Here is a 21,897-nt window from a genome sequence, read left to right on the forward strand (position 1 = left end):
TGTTTTACATAAGTTAAATTTTAAGGTTGTAATTTAGATATTCACTAGGAACACATGATGTTAAGATTAAGAAACTTCTCGAGTATTTAAAATATCTGGAAATGTTTATGTTTAAGACTTTAAGAATTGTATATAAATTATGCTACAAACATACGTAAAAGAAGATGGTTAGTTTAGGAGTAACAGTGAACTAGTATTGAGTAGACATTTTATTCAATCTGTTAGCTGTAAAATTGTACAAGTTTATATTTACTTTAGTAACAGTACTATTAGTAAGATATTTCAATTTAAAGGTCATTTGGACCTACAAGTTACAATAAGCGTAAAAGCTTGAAGAAATGTTGAGTGTTAATAAATACAATAGGCCTAACACAAATGTTTCATGACATGAATAATTATTATCATGCTTTGTCAGAATTGAACGATAACAATTATTGTTTCAACAAATAACTTATGTAAATAATATTCCAACAACTACTGTGTTCTTTGTGTCTGTCGGTTTAATTTTTTTTTTTTTTGAATTAAACGAAATGCGACTTTAGCAATGGATACGGTGAAAATTATATGGTGCAAGTACTATTATACTCTTCTAACTCTTAAAAAGTCTTCAAGGTTTTATTGAACGCTAAACACTGCTGTGACCAGGGGCGAAGATTTTTTACACCCGATAGGAGGAAAAGGTTTTTTCAACCACTTATGTGGACTGTTCAATTTACAAATTGGTAATATCTGATTGCGTGAACCTGAAAGCTGTAAACATGCAGTCACAGAGTAATCTTGTTGCCACGATACTTCAAGGTTTCCATGTAGGTTTGTATAAGTGAGGTGTTGTGAACAGTTTTCAAAATGTTAATAGAATAAAGACAAATGTGTCACATCACAAATTAACTGCTACATGAATTTATTCCTGCACACTGCACAGTCTAAAAGATGGCCATTATACTTGACATGGTTACTAATAACTTTCATTGCATGAATTACGTTTTCAAATATTAATAAAATTAGTAATTACCCTTGATAAATTTATATCTACTGAAAAATTGTTCATGTTGTTTGATAAAAATAATTAAAATGTCTTTGCAAACTCTTAACAATTACACATCAATACAATGTAGCACATAATTATTCATACTTTTCATTAAAGTAAGATTCATTTAGTCCTCTAGTCTACATGTTCCCAAACGTAGACCTCCTTTGTGATGATCTGTTTATGAATTCTTTCATAAACTCTTCTATATTTATCTTGTCGACCTCATCTTTGTGAGTGTGACAAACTGCCACATGGTTAAGGCGGCACTGAGACATAGATGACCTTAACCACGTCTTAAACCGTCTTAATGCAGAAGATCTGCGTTCACATTCGCAGCTGGATACTGGACATACAAGCAAAATTTTCATGAGAAGAAACACTTTACTAAACATCTGCTGTCTTGTTTCATGCATTTTACAGTAAGCATCCTTCGCACCTGTCAGAGATACTGCTTTTGTTGTTCCTTTGAACATGGGCAACTGAAACTCGAGTCGTTGTGCAGAGATTTCTGGATAGAAGTTTATAACCGAGTTGTCAATCTTGCCAGATGTGATCATGTTCTCAAGTGCCAGATATTGCCTCAAGTTATTGTTGTCTACATTGAATCTAGTGGTCAGATGTTCTATGACTGTGTCTACAAATTCAAAATATTGGCTTCTGTAGTAATCTCTAGCTGTTACAGAATGGTGTGCTGAGCAATCACCTGTGATCCTTCTGGGGGGTCTGCGAATGCGTGGTAGTTCAATAAGAACCAGATCTAGGAAAGTTACCTTTTTCTCAGCTTCATCAAATATACTGTTATAATTTACCTCTGTTTGCAATACTCGCAATTGCTCAACTGTCATTGCAGATGCTTCAATCATGCCAGATACTATCGCTGATTTTGCTTGGAATGCACGGTTTAGTTCCTCCAATGCAGCTAGTGGATGCTGAGCCATCAACAATCCTAAAACTGTCTTTTCTTTGTCATATCTGTCCAGCAGACCTCGTGCTTTCACTGCTACATCTGATTTTTCATTTGCTAATTCAGACAAAGGATCAACAATGTCACTGTGATGATCATTAGCACATGTAATTGCAGATAGGCGGCACAACCAGCGTGTTGGACACAGTGGGCGGATGTATTTAACTGGACCATTGTGGCTGTCTAACGATACAATATTTTCAAAGATTGTCTTGAATTTGCATGACCTCTGAAGCAAGACACCAAGTTCATGTACCCACTGGATAGAATCTCGAACACATTCACAAGCTTCAACTGCATGTTGCATTATTAAATTAGCCTTGTGTGCTCTGCAGTGAAAAAACAAACCTGATGGTTGCTTCTCTTTTATTTTTGTCTAGCATCCACTGTACGCACCACTCATGTTAGCGGCTCCATCATAAGTTTGTGCTCTTAATCCTGACAGTGGTAAATTTAATCTAGTCAGTACATCAAGCACAGTCGAGGATATTGTTTCACCAGTTGTATTGGAAACACTGTACAAACCAAGAAATGTCTCATGAGCGTCAAGGTTCTCATCTACGTATCGTACACATATTGCTTCCTGTTCGGCACCTGTAACATCTTGGGTGCCATCAAACATTAATGCAAAGATTTTACTTTGCTGCACTTCGTGTGCTATTTTCCTCAGTATTTGATGGTTGAACATATCCATTATTTCATTATGAGCCTGGAGTGATGTAAATATGGTTTTATTTGACAAGTAGGCCGTAAACTCAGGATCTTCCTCTTCCAGGAGCTTCATTAACTGCAGGAAGTTCCCCTCCGTAACAGTATGTCCATGTAATGCTAAACCTTGACGCAGTAAGAAACGTAAACTTCTGAATATTTTGGCTAGACTTCTTTTGTGTTCTTCTTGCTGCTTTTTTTTCCATCATGTAACTAGACAGTCACTGGAGTTACATCAAGTGAACCTTCTGGAGATATAGCGAATCTGTGCTGAAAGAAGGATTGGTGTTCGTTGAATTTCTGTTTTGCCTTTGTCCAGTTGCAAAATCCGGTGGATATGAAGGTATACTCCACTGGCCTCTCCAATTTCCCTGTAAAAAGGCCTCTATTTTCCGCCTTGGCACAATGAAAGCATGTGAGTTTTGAGTCGAAGTGCAGCCATGGGAACTCATCAAACCACTTGCCCTGGAAGTTGGTATTTTGAGATTTTGCTTTCTGTCGTGGTATTAGTTGTGCGTCTGGATGATATGGCTTTCAACACTGTATCTGTGGAGTGTCAGATTTTTCATTACTGCACAAACTTGTTTCACAACTATCTGGTGGTTCATGATGTGCAATAGTTGCACATGGCAAGTTTCTATTCCTTTGCTTGAGGTTGTTGGATTATCTGCATCTGCACTGTCACTTGTAGCACTAGTAACTGGCTTGCAGAACTGTCTAATATCGGAAAGTTTCAGACGCTTGCTTGTCATAATTGGAATCTGTTTCCCAGATGACTGAACAGGCTAAAATACAGTCTTTATTGAAAAATGCTAACGTACAACGAAGGACGATAGAACAGAATGGAAGTAGGAAATGCAAACGCAAACTAACGTGGCAGGGGTTTAGTTTAGAGAGAGAGAAATCTGAAGAATTCTTTCTCCAACTGGGGTGATCAGGAACGTTGTGGTTCCTCTTCGTCCCCTCTCGTGAAAGATTATTGAAATTTGCATGTTTATTTTGACTCTTTTTAGGTGAAGGAGTGAGGTTGGTCATAATACTGATCAGCGAGACAAAGGTAGCACTGGAGAGACCAGCCAGACCAGATTCCAAAGAGCAGATGTCAAAGCAAATGTGAACCTGCACGCAAGACGACCCAATTCAGGGCATGGCAATATGATGCCTTGGCTGGGATCTAAAGATCCAATGCCTGAGATTTGGATGTGGGAGAAAACGGGAGTGCCCCGAGAGAACCCACTTTCACAGGACAAGCGCCGAAAGATTTACCTGTCCTATGCCCGAGTGGAAGTAGCACTGAACTGTACAATGTATTTAAGTCGAACGCGCGAACCTCACAGTGACTTCCGAGCCGACTGACCGCCTGGGCATCGCTGGGACAATAATGTGTGCTTGTTAGAACACAAGTAATTGCAAGTTTCTCGAAAAATACTTAAGCAATCACAAATATATTATAATCCTGTTAAAGCTCATCAAAAAGCAAACACGTTGTGATATAATGTCTATAACCACGTCTATTAAATAAAAACATCTAAACAAAACGAGCAATACAATTCGAGTGGAGGCTTCAGGCCGTTGAAATCGCTCCTTTTGTGTTCTAATTATACAAGAAAATACAATATATATTTATTATCTATGATAAGAGAATATATTGTTTTTTTACCATAAAGCATCTACACTTTATTAGAGGGCGGTGATAATCTGAAATTTCATGGATTAATGAGGGCCGCAAACATAGGTCTAATGAGCTTTGTTGTAAAATCGATGCTCAGACTAAAGGGAGCGGAGGGGGGTAATGTAGGGCGCGTCTATATCCGAACGGCCCGAACCTGTCGTTAACTGTACACTAAACGTACACTGTGGTCAGCGCATTCGGCAGTTAAGGAGAGTAAGGCATTCGACAATGAAAACAGCTAGACATGCATAAGAACAAATGGCGTAGGAAAATCGCACAATATACACATAAGATTGATGCAGTTACAAGCTACTAATGGCCTGCCAGATCTAGATCACAGGAGTTTACGCTTTGGAGTAATATTTTCGAATTTCATGCTCTGTTCAATCTGTTGTGATGAAAATTTTACTTAATCTTATGCTACGTACAAGACGTAAGTAGATTCTGTGATAGTGCTTGTAAGCCTTGCATGTATACTTAGGCCTACTGATTGATACTTACGAACTATCGCTTAGAAGCTCGCCTATATTAAAGATGCACATTTCGGCTACTGAAAAAGCCTACATCTAGGCCTAATTATGTAATTCGAATGGTAAGAACACGAGAATCACGAGAACAAACACAATTTGTAGGCCTGTGATGCAATGAAACAATTCAATAGACAAAACCATAGGGGGGATGATTGTATGCACCATACCTCCCTCCTAAAATGAAGTGGGGATGTATCTCCCCAGGATCTACGCGCCTGGCTGTGACCCATGGTTTTACCCACTTTTAATGGTAATCAAATCTAGCTGTCCCTCCCTGAGAGCTAGGTTTGGCTATTTTCAATGCTGCACTGTGTTTAATTATTATTAGGACCTCAAAATATTTTATTGTTAGTTTGGATTTGAAATACGCTTTTTACTTCCATATTTTTGTACCAGGTTACATTTTGCTGATCTTTTGTCCTGATGACACAGGCTAACTAATTGTTGCTTTTTTGATTCACGTAGCAGTATCTCCTATAATACGTCGCTTGTCACACAGTATATATTATCCTTTTAAGGCTTTCACAGTTTTCCAAGCACACATGATGCTGCTTTATTTTTAAATCCCTCGCATACGCATCGATTATTTCACCTTTCTGTTGGGAGTGGTAAAAAAGACGTGCCTTTAGAATGTAGTTCTTTTTTCGTCAACAATTTGCTTCAACTATCCGTTTGATATCGTTCAGACACAAACGTGCTGTATATTCTTATGGCTTTTTCATATGCAAGAACACTGAGGCTTGAAAGGTTTCATCTTGTCGTTTCAGGTTGCGACTAGGAATAAATCAAAACGTTGTGCATACTTTATTCTGTTGTTGGTTAGGTCACCTTCTAAACATAGGCTGTTTGGAGATTACAACTGCTCCATATCCATATCTTCGGGTGGGCGTGTCTTCTGACACAATGTTGTGCAGATATCTATGAGTCAGCTATATTGTATAAACAGCGCTACATGACAGTACATCATATACAATCATGTTTCGTCAACTTGGAAGAGTTATTCATACAATTACAATGTTCAACTTTTTTTTAGAATTCAGACATTTTATAAAATGTTTATTGCTTAACAAGCGAATACGATGAGAAATGCTTTTACAAGTATTTATTTTCACATTGTTCCAAAAGTGTAATTTTAAATAATTTAATCATGAGTTCTAAAAAGTATATAAATTTTCATAAGAGTACGCTTTATTTTATTTGGATTTGCTTGAATTTATATTATCTGACATTATCGTTATAGAAAAATTTCCGAAAAGCATGTCTCTTTTTTTTTTTTTTCTTTATTTTAAATACCTTATCACACATTTCTCACCTAGCAAAGTTTGTTATATTTCATTTCAAACCACAGAAACTGCAGTTATCGAAGCAACTGGTTGGAAGGGCACGTGGGTATACATCTCTTAAGTGTTTCTATAAACAATTAGTGATTGAATGGTTCATTCGGCTCTTTCCGTGTTAGCGAAGCTTTGATAGTTTCTCAACTGCCAAATTGCACGCATTTGACGCCATTTGGCATGCACATTTTTTTTACCTGACAGTTTTCAGTATGCTTGTTATTAATAATAGTGTGTAACTTGTGTCATAGAACAAAATAAACGTCATAACGCGAAGTATTAACAGTGTTGTATGAACGCCATATTCGCGTTTGGTTTTAAGACTTATAACGATAACGTATTTAAAATGAGCATTGCTGCTTTATTGCAAGCTGCAGAATATATTGAAAGACGTGAACGAGGTAAGAGAGCTTTAAGTTTAAAAGTTTTAGTTGTAGCTTGTGTGTATTTTCGAATGTAAACCCTTTTGTTTTCAGGCGCATGAACTATCGAACTTGGAAACTTTCATTTTCGCTGTTCAAAACCTGTAATGGTTAGGCCTAATATTTACTTTATATTGAAAATCAGCTGATTTGGGTCTTTAATTTTTGTTGTAAAATCATGATTATCGTAGTGTGGCAAACTTATGATGTTTGAAATCTATTTTACGGAATTAACATAGTATGATAAAAATCAAACAATTATATATATATACATATAATGCTACATTCATTTTATAAAGTCGTTATTCGTTTTCCTTCGAACACTAACAGCAGCTGAACATGGTTATGCTTCAACAGCCATACACCCAAATGATCTCAGCCGTAGACGACAAAAATCAAGAAAGATCCAAGGAAACAGGTATGTTAATGTCAAACTTTTCATTATGATACTGTTATTAATGTAGACAGTATTAGCAATTTAGGTGATCTTATGAAAGTGAATAGCATATAGGCCTTTGCTTTAGTAGCCAGATTACCATATATACATGGTTATAGAAGACATGGTTTAATGGTTGCTTTGTGGTATAACAGTTTTGCTTTCTGGGTGTTAAACAGTGTAGATAGACTCTTTCAGGATGAGTCACACCTGAAACAAGATAAGGTCAACTATGACATAATTATTACAAACTTAACTAATGTCACATGAATTAGAATACTTTTAACAATATTTGATAAACCTGTAACAGGAATGTTTCACTTAAACTTTATATATATATATATATATATATGTATATGTTAATAGAGGAATATTGACATTTGCAAAATGCATAAAGATATGGTATTTTACTCAATGCCTGTTTTTATCAAAACTAAAAACAAATTGAATATTTAGCCACCGAGATGTATATATCTAAAAGGTTTTAAAAACATAAACCATGTTCATAGTGCAAGTAAGGTTGTCATCATAAATAAAGCAGATTATAATAATAAGGTTACTGAAATTATAAATGCTATTACTAAGTTGCTTTATTTTTGAAAAAAGATCCATGTACATCGAGAAAATTATCTGATAAAGTTATAAATGAGAAGGTTCTAAATGAGCATGTGTATAAATAAATAAAAGCAACTGATTCACATACTGGTATTTTGTATGGCGTAAAAATACATAAACTAAATTGTCCTACGAGACCTATCATATCTAATACAAGATGCTGTAACTATAAATTAGCAACATTTTTTAACAGTGGCATAAAGGAATTTCTATGTAATGAATATACGTTAAAAAACAGTTTTGAAGTCATTGACAACACATCAAAGAATCAAATTTTGATCATGATGTGGTAACTGCTAGCTTTGATATGGAATTACTATTAACAAATATACTATGGAATGAGACTACTGAACTGTATATAAAATTGAGTTAAAATGATGAAAGTAGTTTTAATCATTTAGTGAAAGAAGATTTTATAAATTATGTTAAATAGCAACTAAAGACTTACATTTTTGTTTAGTGAAAAAACTTGTTTATTTGAAATACCAAACAGATGGAGTTAGCATGGAGTTTAAATTGGCCCTCATATTAGCAAATATGTTTATCATGAGAAGAATTGGTTAAAAGATATGCAGATGGTAATTTTACTATATTTGAGAATGTAGAACAGGTTCAAAAGTTTTTGGAATGTTTTATTCTGTTCATGGATATAGTAAATTTACTATAGGAAAAAAAAAAAGACTTATCTACCATTTCCAGGCATTCTGGTTATTAAAAAGGGTGTGAAGTTTGAAACTGGAATATACATATAATAAATTTATATTTTCAGGTTTATATCTTAACAACAGTAGTGTTATACCTAGAAAATTTAAGGTGCATCTTATTAGAATATTGGTACAGAGAGCTCATAATCTTACCAATATATAAATTATTTAAAAAAAGAAATATATGAGAATAAATGTTATTTAAATAAGAATGATTCTGCAACAAAAGTAACAACTGGCACAATCAATAAGTACATCAGACATTTTGAAATGTGTTTGTTTATAGTGACAATCTTGTAACTATTGAACAGTTTTAAACTATTGATAGTGTAGAATATGACTACTAATTATGAATTAAAGAGACATTGGCTATTAGAAATTAACCTGTTAATTCTGATTTGCCATATAAAGTACAGTTCACCTCCAGCAGTTCAATGCAAGTGTTGTATACAGTGTATAGCTTGCAAAATTTCCACACACATATAAAGCAGCAACAGCCAAATGGTTAAAACCATAACTAAACAGTTTAGCACTGATGAATTTATATTGAGAGTTAATTATTTTCATGCTACAGTATATTACAAAAATATCAGTTTTTTTCAAATACTATTCTGCTAATAAGTAATGTGTGTTAAAATTTGACAGAATATGTAGTTGTAGTATTTCAAGCCTTGTTTTAAAACTAAGGTGTATTAATAATGTTGCTTTCAAAAGTTTTAACTTTTAACCACTTGATTGACTGTATCCTGGCTAGAGCCTATGTGAGGTGACCATGAGAAAAAATTGGCTCAGTTAAGTGCAACCCTGATGACCAGCATTCCATTCTTTTCCCAAGTTATATTATTATAAGATTTATGTTTGTGTACTAACCTTATATGTATCTGATTTTTTCATAAGTTCCAGATTTTATTAGTTATACTATCTACTTGACACATTAAAAGCTTGTGATGAGTATGTTGATACAGTGGTAGCATTTTGTCAGTTTTCTTAAATGACATATCTCGTCATTTAATATGCACACAGGTAAAAACTTTTAAAATAAAGGCTTTTAAAAAGGAACACTAATTGTTAGATGAATTGATCTGTTTAGAATAATTGTTTACTCTTGCAGTAAAAAGTACAGTTTTAATATATATGATAGGTTTGTATTGCCATACCTTGTTCCAGTGTGACCTTAATGGGAAGAATGTTTTCTTCTCACTTTATTGCTGTTTGAACCAATTACATATTGAGAGGTGGTTATTTTTCATTAGTTTCTTCATGAAAGTGAATGAATATCTGTAATTTATTTAAAAAAGGTTAATTTTTTACAAAATTTATCATTTTTCATACTTCAAATATTAAAAAGTGATGTGGTTAGATAGTAGTTTTTATTTTTATTGTAAAGGTTAGCACTAGCCACCTTTGATGTGTTTACTATGATGCTAACTGTTAGCCTTGGCTCGTTTATCTCACGTAATGATGCCGGTTTCGAGGATCTGATTAAGGTGTTTAAGATTGTTAAAGGAATTGATAATGTTGATGCACAATCATTTTTCCTGTATAATAATGGGAACAGTAGGATTAGGGGACACAAGTATAAATTTTGGCAGGTTTTAAGTAATCTCCAGCTAGGACAGTTTTATTTTTCTAACAGGGTGGTTGGTTTTTAGCATTGGTTATCTTCAGATGTTGTAAAGTCAATAAACTTAAATGAGTATAAGAGAAACTTTGTTATGTATGTAAATGATAAGGACTGGCTTTAATTTTTTTATAAAGATAATTTAGTTTAGAGTGTGGAACAGCCAAGATGGCCCAATAGGTCCCATGTTGTCCCTAAGCATTGTTATATCATTTCTCATCAGATTCATCCCTTGCCTCACAAGTGTGGACAATGCCCATCACACTTTCTTCATCATTTGTCAGTTTCATTTCTTTTTACACTTCTCTCTCCAGTCACCATTCTTTAGTTTCCAGACTCTACTTTTTATGGATTATCATGGAAATATAGTATCAGGGGAGAACATACACACTTACCTGGCTTATGCACTTTGGTTTTTCAAAACAGGTTTCTTGGTTACCTATTGCATTTTTTCCAATAAAAAAAAAAAAACCTTTGTGTTTGATAGATCAAGTTTGAGTTCAGGTCTTTCTATAGTCTCCCCAATTCAAATTCACTAAGGTTTTTGTACAGAGAGTCATGCCTTTCCTGATTTTTAGCCACTGTTGTTAGTTTCAGTTTGGGTCCAATCTTTTCTCTGGAGTTTCTCCAACTTAAATTTCTCTTTGGTCTTTGTATAAAATACCAGAAACACTTGCATTCCCTGATTCATATTACTGAGGTAATCAAATTGAAGGATTCCTTGCTGGTTGTACAGTACCTTCTGAGATAATTTTATTGGGAAACACAATGTTGTGGGAAATATGGGAGGTGTGTCACTGTTAGTGTAGTGCAGATCACACACTATTATATTATAAGCCTGGCATAGCTGGGTAGTTGGAGTGTTTGTCTCGCAATCTGTAGGTCATGAATTTGAACCTCCAGTCTCCAACCTATAACACTTGCTCACCCTTTCAACCATGATGGGTGTTATAATATGACAGTCAATCTCACTGTTGGTTGGTAAAAGAGTAGCTCAAGAGTTGGAAGCAGGTGGTGATGACTAGCTGGCTTCCCTCTAGTCTTTCACTACCAAATTAGGAATAGCTATTGAAGATATTCCTCATGTAGCTTTGAGAGAAATTCAAACCAAAACACTTATATTCTATGCCAGTTTACTAGATCTAACTAGCCAGATTGGGCAAGGGTTCTGCCTGAGAGACAAGAAAAGATCTTAATCTCCATTATAAATCTGTAGTCTTACTGCTGTGCTACTGTGGGGGTACTCCTCTAGTAAGCTTTCATTACATGTCATGCTTCATGGGCTTTCCCTTTCTGATGCCTTATCTGAAAAGTGATTATCTACATTTGTGATTTTGCAATGACCCCTTTACCACAAATGTGGGATCTAGCCACAGTGGGAGGAGAAGTAAGAGGTTTGTTTTAGAAGTTAGCATCTGCCTTATCTGAAAATGTATCTCCAATAGATAATTGGCAAGTATTATGCTTACCTCATCTACAAATGAAGTTTATTTTGAGTGTAAATACTTATGAGGATCTTCTATTGCACATGGAGGATGTATCACCCTCCCACTGGTGGAGGGTGTTGCTGCATGAATTAGATGGGAGATAGTTCAATGGCAGGTGTGAGAGAAATAGCTACTGTATGCAGAGTTATAAGTATCTGTTGGAAATACACTTGCAGAAAAAGGTGTTGAAATTAAGTTTTCATAAATTGAAACTTTTAAAATTTTCAAAGATGGATTACATACCCATAAAGAGTTTGTATTATTACAAATTCTTTTAAACAAAAGATCTAGCAGCATTATTACAGCAGGCTCATAATTGTCACTCCTTTGAGAGCTAACTTTAGTACTGTTTACCTAATAAATATTTAAATGTATCTAAACTTTCATTACGTCACACTCCATCAAAATGCTCCAGAAATCAATTTCGAATAGAGGCGTGTGACCTAATTCTTGAAAATATATATGTACAACTTACATAGTCACCGACTCCTTGTAAATGTTACATAAAAAATCAGATACATTTACTGTTTTCTGAAGTAGAAAAGTTCTGTATTTATCCTTTGCTTAGTGGCAGCTGTTTGTTGAAGAATTGTTGAATTGTTTCATAACTGTTCATATTATTGTAAAAGTATTAGGAATATAAAATGGTGTCAATCTTCAAATAAAAACAAACTTAAGATCAGCATTAAAGTCAGATTTAACTTTTTCCATCCATATAGCTATCCACTAAAAGAAAGAAAATTCAAACTAGTCGCGTCCCTGCACACACACACACACACACACACACACACACACACACACACACACACACACACACACACACACTGCTCAAAAATTAAAAACACTCTTTGCACTTTGAGTGTACATTACATTTGTACTCAATATACAAATTATAAAACAGTGTTATACTATTATAGTAGGAAAAATTCTAGAGTCTGATAACAGCAGCTTTACAAAGTCATTTAACATTCATAAGTACAGAAATTAATGGCTAGAATAGTTCTTTCTATCTCATTGTTAACTTCTGAATTTAAAAAACTGTTTGGTAATCTTTGAATTGCTAGTTACTTTGTGAAGAAGTTACTGGATAGTTTGCTCCACTGTTACTGCTTTATTTAACATCTTCTGACTGCTGGTTATTTTCACAAATCTTGGAAAGCTGCTAACATTATTCTTATCAATAAAGATGAAAAAATAAGACAATTTAACTAGAAGCTACTTAAGTTTGGTTCAACTATTGGCCCATTACATCTCTACTATTACAAAATGAGGTATATCACTATGTTAACAAAAATAGCAGAGAGCCAAAACAATATACTTGTTTAAAATGTTAACCATGAAAAGTGATTGGAAATTTTGTATTTGTTTTTCTAAGTCACCAGAACTAAAAGTGACTTAATTCAGGTACTTGAAATTATTAAACTTTAATATCCTGCATATGAGTGTTTGGTTTAGTTGATGTATTTAAAATAGAAACCTAAATTATATATTCCAAAAATTTTAAACCTTGTATGTCCAGATCTTGACTTTTTCTTTTTTGTAAAAGAGTTACAAGTTTATGGAATGATTTTATAAGTAAAGTGAGGCATGTAGTTCTTTGGTTATGTTTGGTAACATATGAATGGCCACTATAACGAAGTGACCCTCTGTTACCCAGCTGTTATAATTTCAATGGCTTGTTTGTGACTCATATGCTAACATGTTTTTAGTTAGTCAAAGAAACGTGAGAGAATATATATATATATATATTTATTACCTTTTGTAGAGATAATTTTAAACTGAGTTTAGGGATATTGTTAGCAAAGCCTTACCCCAAATAAGCAACTTCTATTTTATTTATCACCTGTAATAAAATTTAAGACAACAAAGGACTTGTTAATCCATTGCAACTGTCCCATTTACAAAACTATTAATAAAAAAACCTAAATGACAGCCCTTTTCAAATATTTATCAAGCCATTCTAAAGGCCAACTACCTTGTTAAAAGGATAAAACCAATTTGGCTGAAGATGATTGACACCCTGTAAAAATTGATAATTGTGTCCCTTCCATGCTCAGTATTTAATATGAAAAAAAATTGTGTCAACACTGAAGGTATGATAATCAACTACACAATGCGAGTATTATACTGTGAAGCCAAAATGACTTACCGATGCATCTGCCAATTAGATACAATTTACGTATCTTGATGAAATTTCGCTAGCTTTCACTAAATATTACAAGTCTTTTGTACAGAAAAATATTAGAATTTCTAATAAAGTATTTTTGCTAAAAATTAATGAATCAGTAAAGGAACAAGAATACTAAGTAATACATGCTATCTTCATTTCTTTTATCAAAAATACAAAATACAAAGTAATATAAAATAACAATAATGAAATAATTATAGATATATTTTTATTTTACTACTAACTATTTTTACTAACAAACCATCGATAAAACTTCTTTACTAGATACATATTGTATTGAGTTATCAATATATAGATATGTATCATATCTACTACTCTGATGAGGTATCATCCTAGCAGCCACCCACTGAATTTTTTCCAACAGTTCCACACCTTTCTGATGGTAAGGTACCAAGGACTGAACACTACTTCAAACATGGCCTAACCAAGAAACCTGAACAGTGAAATTAAGATGTAGTTAGGGTCCTTACTTAAAAATTTAAAAAATTAACACTATAAAGATATGTATGTAATACTGTTTTTACTAGATTTAAGTTTTATTGTTTTTAAAATTTCCTTGCATGTTCTTATAGTGAATAGGTGTGAGGTTGTAATAATTTGTAGTTATATAAGTTTAGTTATATAAAGGTTTGCAGATTCTTTATTTTAAATTTGAAAGTTGAATCCACAGGTAACATTAGGATAGGAAATGAGTAAGAACATTCAATGTTGAGAGTTACATTTGCTGTGGTAATCAAAACTCCATGATGCATGTACAGTAACAAAAGTAATTTTGCTGTAATCAAAAAAGTTATGCAGTATTAACTTTTTTCTCTCTCTCTTTACAGAACAACACACAATGAGCTGGAAAAGAATAGGTAAGTATTTGACTATCTGCAAGTTTTTGATAAAAATTTCTACTGGTGTTGGTAAGTGAAACAAACTAATTTCTTAACATTTTTTGCCATTTTTTAGTATACAGATTTAGTAATTATTGACTTTTGTAAATGTAAACATTACAAGTAGCCTTTTTGGTAATAGTTAATGCTACATTGAAAGAATTATGTACAGAAGTGATTCATTATGTTACTGGACCATTGAATATGAAAGGGAAATAATTCATAATACTGTTTGTAAATCAGTATTGCTTAATGTAATTACTACAAAAAAAGTATTTATATTTTTCAAAAAAAAAAAAGGAAAGCAGTTATGAGGCTTGATAATAGCTAACAAGGGTAATATTTTCTCAAATGTTTTAAAATCCATAAATGCACAATATTCATATATAAACTTCACATGTGAGAGGAAAATACAATAACTTTATTTGTTTACTTGGGTATCTAAAAAGCTATCTCTTTACCTAATTTTTCTACCTCAAGAAAACATTTGTTAGTTTATATACTTGTTTTGAATGTTTTATACATAACATTGTACTAAATCTTTTGAACAGAGCATATAGTATCTGTCCCAACTACCTCTGTATTCACTCATAAATTTCACAGACTTGTAACATATTGCAAAGCAATTGTTGTGCCCTAAATTTCTTACACTCTGTCACCTAAAACATTGTAAAAATAAAATAAAACTCACCAAAATGGCACATACTGTGTCAAAATATTCACTAGTTGTTATAACTTCTTTCATGGCCAAACCAAGTTTTACAATCAAATCCCAAATTGAAAAAAAACAAAACAGTCAAACATATCTATATATAAGATGCATGTACTATTTACATCAACGTTAAGAATTAAAAATATGTTTTAAATGAAAAACAGTGTACCTATTCCTATGCGCTTCTGGTTTGTATATAAATTCACCTATGGTTGCTTTGAAGCTACCTGTATTGGTAGCTCTACATGTATCCTACAAATATGTGCTCAAAAGCACATGGGAATTTCAGAAATGGATACAAACTAACTAATCCAGTAGAGTTTTGTATGCAATTGCACAGTGCCCCACAAATTTAGAAAACTTTACAATTCTTTACTCTTGAGCCACAGATTACAAACTATTTACTAAAAAGTCTCCCCATTTTCAATGATCACCCAACACTAAACAATATAAGTTCTTTCCTGTTGTCATTAATTTAATCAATTCCAAATTATCAGTGTTCTTATTTGATAATTATTATCATTATTATTTTAAAGATGCTGTATTTATACTTATATTTAAGCCTTTCTTTATAATGTTTTTACACTTAAATTCTTTCTTAAACACTAGTGGTAGGGAGGGTTACCTGTCCACTGGACAGAAGTTATGTAAATTCATGATTAATGAAAGGCCATCTCAGGACAGGAAAAGTTGCTTCTCTTGTACATAACAGTAAAACATCTAAAACCCATAAATACTGCAAAACACAAAAGATGCAACTGCAATTTGCATGTATTTTTCCCTTGGACCTATAAAACCTTCATGCTAAAAATGCTATGAAAATCTAATGAGAAGTTTGAAATGGTGGCAAAATATGCTCATAAAAACTGCTAAAATTTATATATATCTCTCCATGGACCCAGTGAACTTCCATATCAAGTTTGGTGAGGATCCACCCTGTGAAATGGTTACATGGACTTAACAACAGACAGTACTACTATATTTATATAGATGTGTTTACCTCACATTTCATTGTATATTTCATTATATTGTTAACCATTTAATTCTGTTTCTTCTAAACTTCCCATTAAATATGAAAATAACTCGCTCATTAGATAGTTACTTTTGTAGTAATAATGTTTTGAATTAACTGTTGGAGGTTCTAACACTGATGATGGAATTTAAAACAATTGTAAAACATCTATTTAAAGATTGTTTTGGTATTACTGTGTTTTTAATATATGTTGTGATATATGATTATCATAAAGTATTTCACATCAGCTAATGATTTAGATAACGTGGGGATAACGTAATTTGTAATGATCTTATATCCACATAAAACAACAATGAATTACGTAATTTGTACTATTTTTATGCATAAAATACAAAGTCAGTAAGTGAATATAAAGTTATTTTTTAATTCCTAGTGCTTAACCTAAATTTTTCTTATCGTGAACCATGTTGATAGTTTATAATAGTGATCACCCATTTGTTTTTTATTATTATTTAATACTGTTCTACAAGCCTACAGGAAAAATAGTTGTGTTTTAATAAAACTTGAGCTGTGTTACTAAACCTATCATTGTAAGTAGAAAGAGATCAGTTCATCTGTTTGGAAAGTACAAAGATGCTTATGTGGTACAATTGGTAAAAAGAATGGCATATCATTTGTAGAGTAGCTGTAGATTATATCGTTAGTTATATATCATTAGTTATATTTGACTGTATGTGTGGTTATTTGCATATCTACGTGTAGTATTACTTTTATAAGTTGTATTGCGTTTTCCGGATGATATCGTGAAGTGTATACGAATTTAAACAATATTACCAATTAGAATTTTACGCATAACACATCAAGCATAGGGGTGGCTGGCTACTGAGGATTATTTTGTCTACAGCGACGCTATTAGTACTAGTCACTGTTGCGATAATGTGGGAGATCGTACTATTGGACAAATTCAACAATATATGAGTGTGTAGTAGCACATAACTCTATTTATTGAGAATCAATTTCCAGTATGTCAGAATTTACTTAGTTTAAGTTTTGTTATGTTGAATATTTTTTATCATATTATTTCATTATATATTACACTTTTTCCTTGATCCTAAACATATGTCTATAACTGTAAAAGTCACAAGTTGTGCTTTAAGAATTGATACGTGTAGGTGAATGTAATAAAACCAGTTACAAAAGTCATCAAACAGAATTGTTGATTTGTCTTCAAACAACTAACTGAGCCAATTGAAATTTTTGTCATAATATTTAAAGCTTTCAGTTATTTTGAAGAAAACCAACCGCCTTTTGTTATTTAAAAGTAGGTGTTTGGGCAGTGACTATATGTAACCTTTAGAAACCTGGATGTAGTTGGTGGTAGTGCTGATAATTTCGTCTATGAACTAGCATGGCCAGGTAATTAGGGCGCTCGACTTGTAATCTGAGGGTCGCAGTTCGAATCCCCGTTATGCCAAACATGCTCGCCTTTTCAGCCGTGTGGGCGTTATTATGTCACGATTAATCTCGCTATTTGTTGATAGAGTGCACAAGAGTTGGTGGTGGGTGGTGATGACTAACTGCCTTCCCTCTAATCTTATACTGCTAAATTAGGGACGGATAACACAGATAGTCCTCGTGTAGCTTTGCGCGAAATTAAAAAGAAACAAAAAAACAATTTCGTCTATGGTATTGGCTTTAAGTTAACAAAGTTGTAAAGGTTTTATTCTTTTATTACTTACATTTTACTGGTAAAATTATAGAAAGTTCTGATTAGATTTTGCAATAGCTTTACTTTATTCAATTCTGTATAATCTGTTTTTGTTTGCATATCTGTAGTCAGTAATATAATGATATTATTCACATTTTGGTATGAATAATGATATTTTACTGTGCGGCGTACTGTTTAATTTCTGTTGTTTTATTGATCTAATCTAGACTTCAGTCATTTCTTGTTTATTAACATGTTTTTACTTAACATATCTAGGGCTCATAACTTTCCATTTCTAATCAGCGCGCTTGGTGATTGTAATATAAGACTGCGTTGCTGTACTCGTCCAACCTAATGTTGTTAATGCAAAGTATTTATCCTTCTATTTCATCTTCAATTGATTCTCTACTTCCTGGTTTACTTTGAAACCTTTTTTTTTTTTTTTTGACAAATGTAGTCTGGAAGGATGAGCATCTCTTGTAACCAAGATATAAGATATTATGAGAAAACCCACTTGTAGAGAAAAAATATACATGTAAAAACGGCTGGTATGAGTAGAGAAAGCTCTATGTAGAGGGCAGCATAAACAAATACAAATTAAAGAAGCCTTACTTATACAACAACTCAAGCTCAAAATAAACCAATACAAAGGAACCTTTATACCTATGTTAATAAATATAATCTTACATCTAAGCACGCCCTCTACATTCCTACACTCAATTACACAACCGCTTTCAGACATGTGGTTAGCTATCCGGTCAGTTACCTCTTTGTTTCTTTGTGAACCTGACGATGACCGAAGAAGGTCGAAACGTTGTTCGCTCCTTTATATAGAGCTTTTTCTATCCACACCAGCCGTTTTTACATATAAATTATCAGTCAGATTCATCGTGTCGCCATTTTGTAACGAATATCAACAAATATAATCCCTACAGTTCAGTTCATTGGTCTAAAGTATAAAAATGATTTTTTTTTTTAGCAGAAAGGACAATCAATGTGTGAAGATTGCTTAAGTAACCAAAGTGAAAATGTTATCACTCGTTACAATCGTTTTTAATTTAGCTCATTTGATTTAGGAAATAATTATTTCTTCCATAATGATATAAAACTATCATTATAAAGTTTTTCGCCAAAAGAAAAGTTTCTTTTTTTGCATTTGATTTACAGGTAAGTAGTGATCGTAAAACCAGCATGAAACAAAAATAATTACCGAAACAGCTTAAATAAAATAAAACGAATAGAAAAAATAAATAAAATTTGCAAACTATCGAAAAAGTGTTTATTTGAAGGTACTATCGGCAGTTGTTATCGATTGCAAAATTTACTATTGATGTATTGTTATCGTGTCGTTCATACTCGTGATCTATCGATAATACGTGTTTTATACTGAAATAATTTCAGTATATTTCAAAATAACCTTCCATTGATGGAATAACTCACAGGTTCATTTGTTCTAAAAGTAAACGAATACATTAATAATAAAGATGTGAACAGGTTAATTAGGCCATTAACACATCAACAGACTATTTTTATGGACACGTTTTGATTTACAGCATGTAATTTCGGTGAAAGAACATTTCACAGAGCCCCTCGGTGTGGATTCCTGTACGTGGTGAGGGGACCTCCCAGAGAAGGTTCTGTTCTTATAGTTTACCTCCTCAAGGATCTAAACATCCACCCACGTGTTTGCTGTGCGTAGCAACCCGCGAAGGGGAGGAGAGGATCCTGGTGGTTTAGGGGTCCAACCCTAACACATCACTTTGGCCTTGAATTCCTGTAGACGGGACGGCCTTGGGGTGGCCCCCTTGGGTCAATTGGCTGGTCAACTCGGGCTAGGATCAACCAAGTACCAGTGTTTGGATGTTCTCAACAGGTGTTGTGGACATTCTATCTGATGCTGGTGTTTGGGTATAGTGCTCACGAAACCCTGGCGTTGCTGCATTGTCCTTGTTTGACATTGTAGTGCGTTCCCTCGTAGGGCTCCATGGTGGGTGGGGTCAGTGGGCACCGAAATTTCCCTTTCTTTATTATGGATACTCTAATTAAAAATCTTAATAAAATACTGAAAAACAGTCAATAGGAAAACAACCATGTCTTAAGGATTCTGAGCAGCAATCCTCACCATCTGTACCACCTGTTATACCTCATTTTCTTATATTGTACTCGCTTTCAGACAAATCTTTAGGGCAAATGTCTCCCTTTTTCATTTAGAGGGTCTTGCTGGCTCTCCAAAGTTCAGTAAAAAAGCTTCGATCTGGTGACATATTGGTGGAAACATCCACATCTCAACACAGTGAACTCCTGTTGCATTCAAGGCTATTAGGGATATAACTATAGAGGCTACACCTCATGCTACTTTGAATTCATCACGAGGAGTTATTGTTGAGAAGGATTTGAAGAACATCCCAGAGTCGAAAATTCTTGCTGGTTTCTCCACCCAAGGAGTTTCTGCAGTGAGGCATATATCCACTCGCAAAGATGGAATTATGGTGCCGACTAATGTCCTCATTCTGACATTTACGTGCGCCTCCCGCCATCAAGGCAGGTTATTTTAATTGCAGAGTACGGCCATACATTCCAAATCCTCTTCAATGTTTCCAATGTCAATGGTTTGGTCACTCGAAGACGTCATATCGTAATTATGATTCATAACGACGGCACCATTTTAAGCATGTTCTGTCCCAAGGTTTGTACATAACGTTAGACGGTGTCATTGGTGATGGTGACACTGTCCATTTTGTTAATGTTTTTAGTTTTTTAAAGGCCGTTAATCTTTTTAATGCCATTTAAGTTTTTAATTTATTCATTAGACCTTTTTAATGTTGCTCCCTTTTAAAAATCACAGTTCATCTAGTTCAATTTGAAATTAGAAACTGACCGTAACAGTAAGTAACTTGAAATCAGGACTGGAAAGGCCAACTTCAGGTGACTGACGGTGGTTTTTGTACTTACCTGTTAGTCTTCCTGGCGAGTTATGATTATTACAGTCACGCTACAGAAAGTCCTTTACAACTTGAATCACTCTAGTTTTTCTCTTAACGTTGTAAACTAGATGTAAACATTGGTTTTATGCTATTTATTTATTTCTTAACTTTATTTTGTTTTACCTTAATTTCGTTTTATGAATTTTACTGAATTTACTTTTACCTTTTTACCGGACGTTTGGCGCAGGTAGCCTAGCTGCTTTGTGCCATAAAACACTAAACCAACTAACCTTTCACAGAGTAATGTTCTAACAGCGATAGTTTAATCATATGTAACTTTTTCTTTCTTTATCAACACCATATAAGATTGAGTCCTGAACTTGGACAACCATACATACGTATACATACGAAGTTGTTGCTAGGCTGATGCACCATTTATCGCTGTATACATAATTATCATTTTGTATACTTAGTGATTCAGTTTCCATCAACTGTTTTGTATTAACTTCTTACATTGTAGTAGTATTTAATTATTACTGAATAGGCATTTTGTAATGCAATGAAAGTCAAATATTTACAGAAGAACGAAATAATAAATTAACTTGTGCAACAGTAAATTAAAAGTCTGTATTTTACTTTAAGTAGAGGTAGTACTTCGTGGTAGGGATCGACAAGGATTCCAAATAATTCACTCGCCGTAAAAATTAAACACCCCATAGAATTTCTATCTGATCCTTCAAAGTATTGATTACAATATATTATGCAACATATATACTAATGATATGCTGAAAAGGTTGCTAACATTTCAGTTATAATAATTCATAAATTTCTAAAACAACAGTTATTTCGTCTACTATATAACCTCCCGATCACATCAGTGGAGACGCCTAGACAGTTGGACTATCGCTGCGAGATTTCTCTAGCTTATTTGGCTGGTCTCTGTGTATCTGCTTTCGATATGCTGATGAAAATATATAAATATACGAGTATA

At 33.5% G+C, this 21,897-nt stretch overlaps 1 protein-coding gene across 1 annotated transcript in view; it reads left to right on the forward strand.

Annotated features, from left to right (window-relative positions):
• Positions 1 to 5,866: 5,866 nt before the first annotated feature.
• Positions 5,867 to 21,897, forward strand: part of LOC143240027 (max dimerization protein 1-like) — a 38,126-nt gene continuing 22,095 nt past the window's right edge. Inside the window, exons 1-3 of the mRNA XM_076481790.1 lie at positions 5,867 to 6,639; positions 6,991 to 7,078; positions 14,539 to 14,568. Of these exons, the coding sequence (XP_076337905.1) occupies positions 6,531 to 6,639; positions 6,991 to 7,078; positions 14,539 to 14,568 (227 nt within the window). The 5' untranslated portion in view covers positions 5,867 to 6,530. The remainder of the gene's footprint in view (positions 6,640 to 6,990; positions 7,079 to 14,538; positions 14,569 to 21,897) is intronic.

This window comes from Tachypleus tridentatus, chromosome 13, assembly GCF_004210375.1.
Source record: "Tachypleus tridentatus isolate NWPU-2018 chromosome 13, ASM421037v1, whole genome shotgun sequence".
NCBI classification, from domain to species: domain Eukaryota; kingdom Metazoa; phylum Arthropoda; class Merostomata; order Xiphosura; family Limulidae; genus Tachypleus; species Tachypleus tridentatus.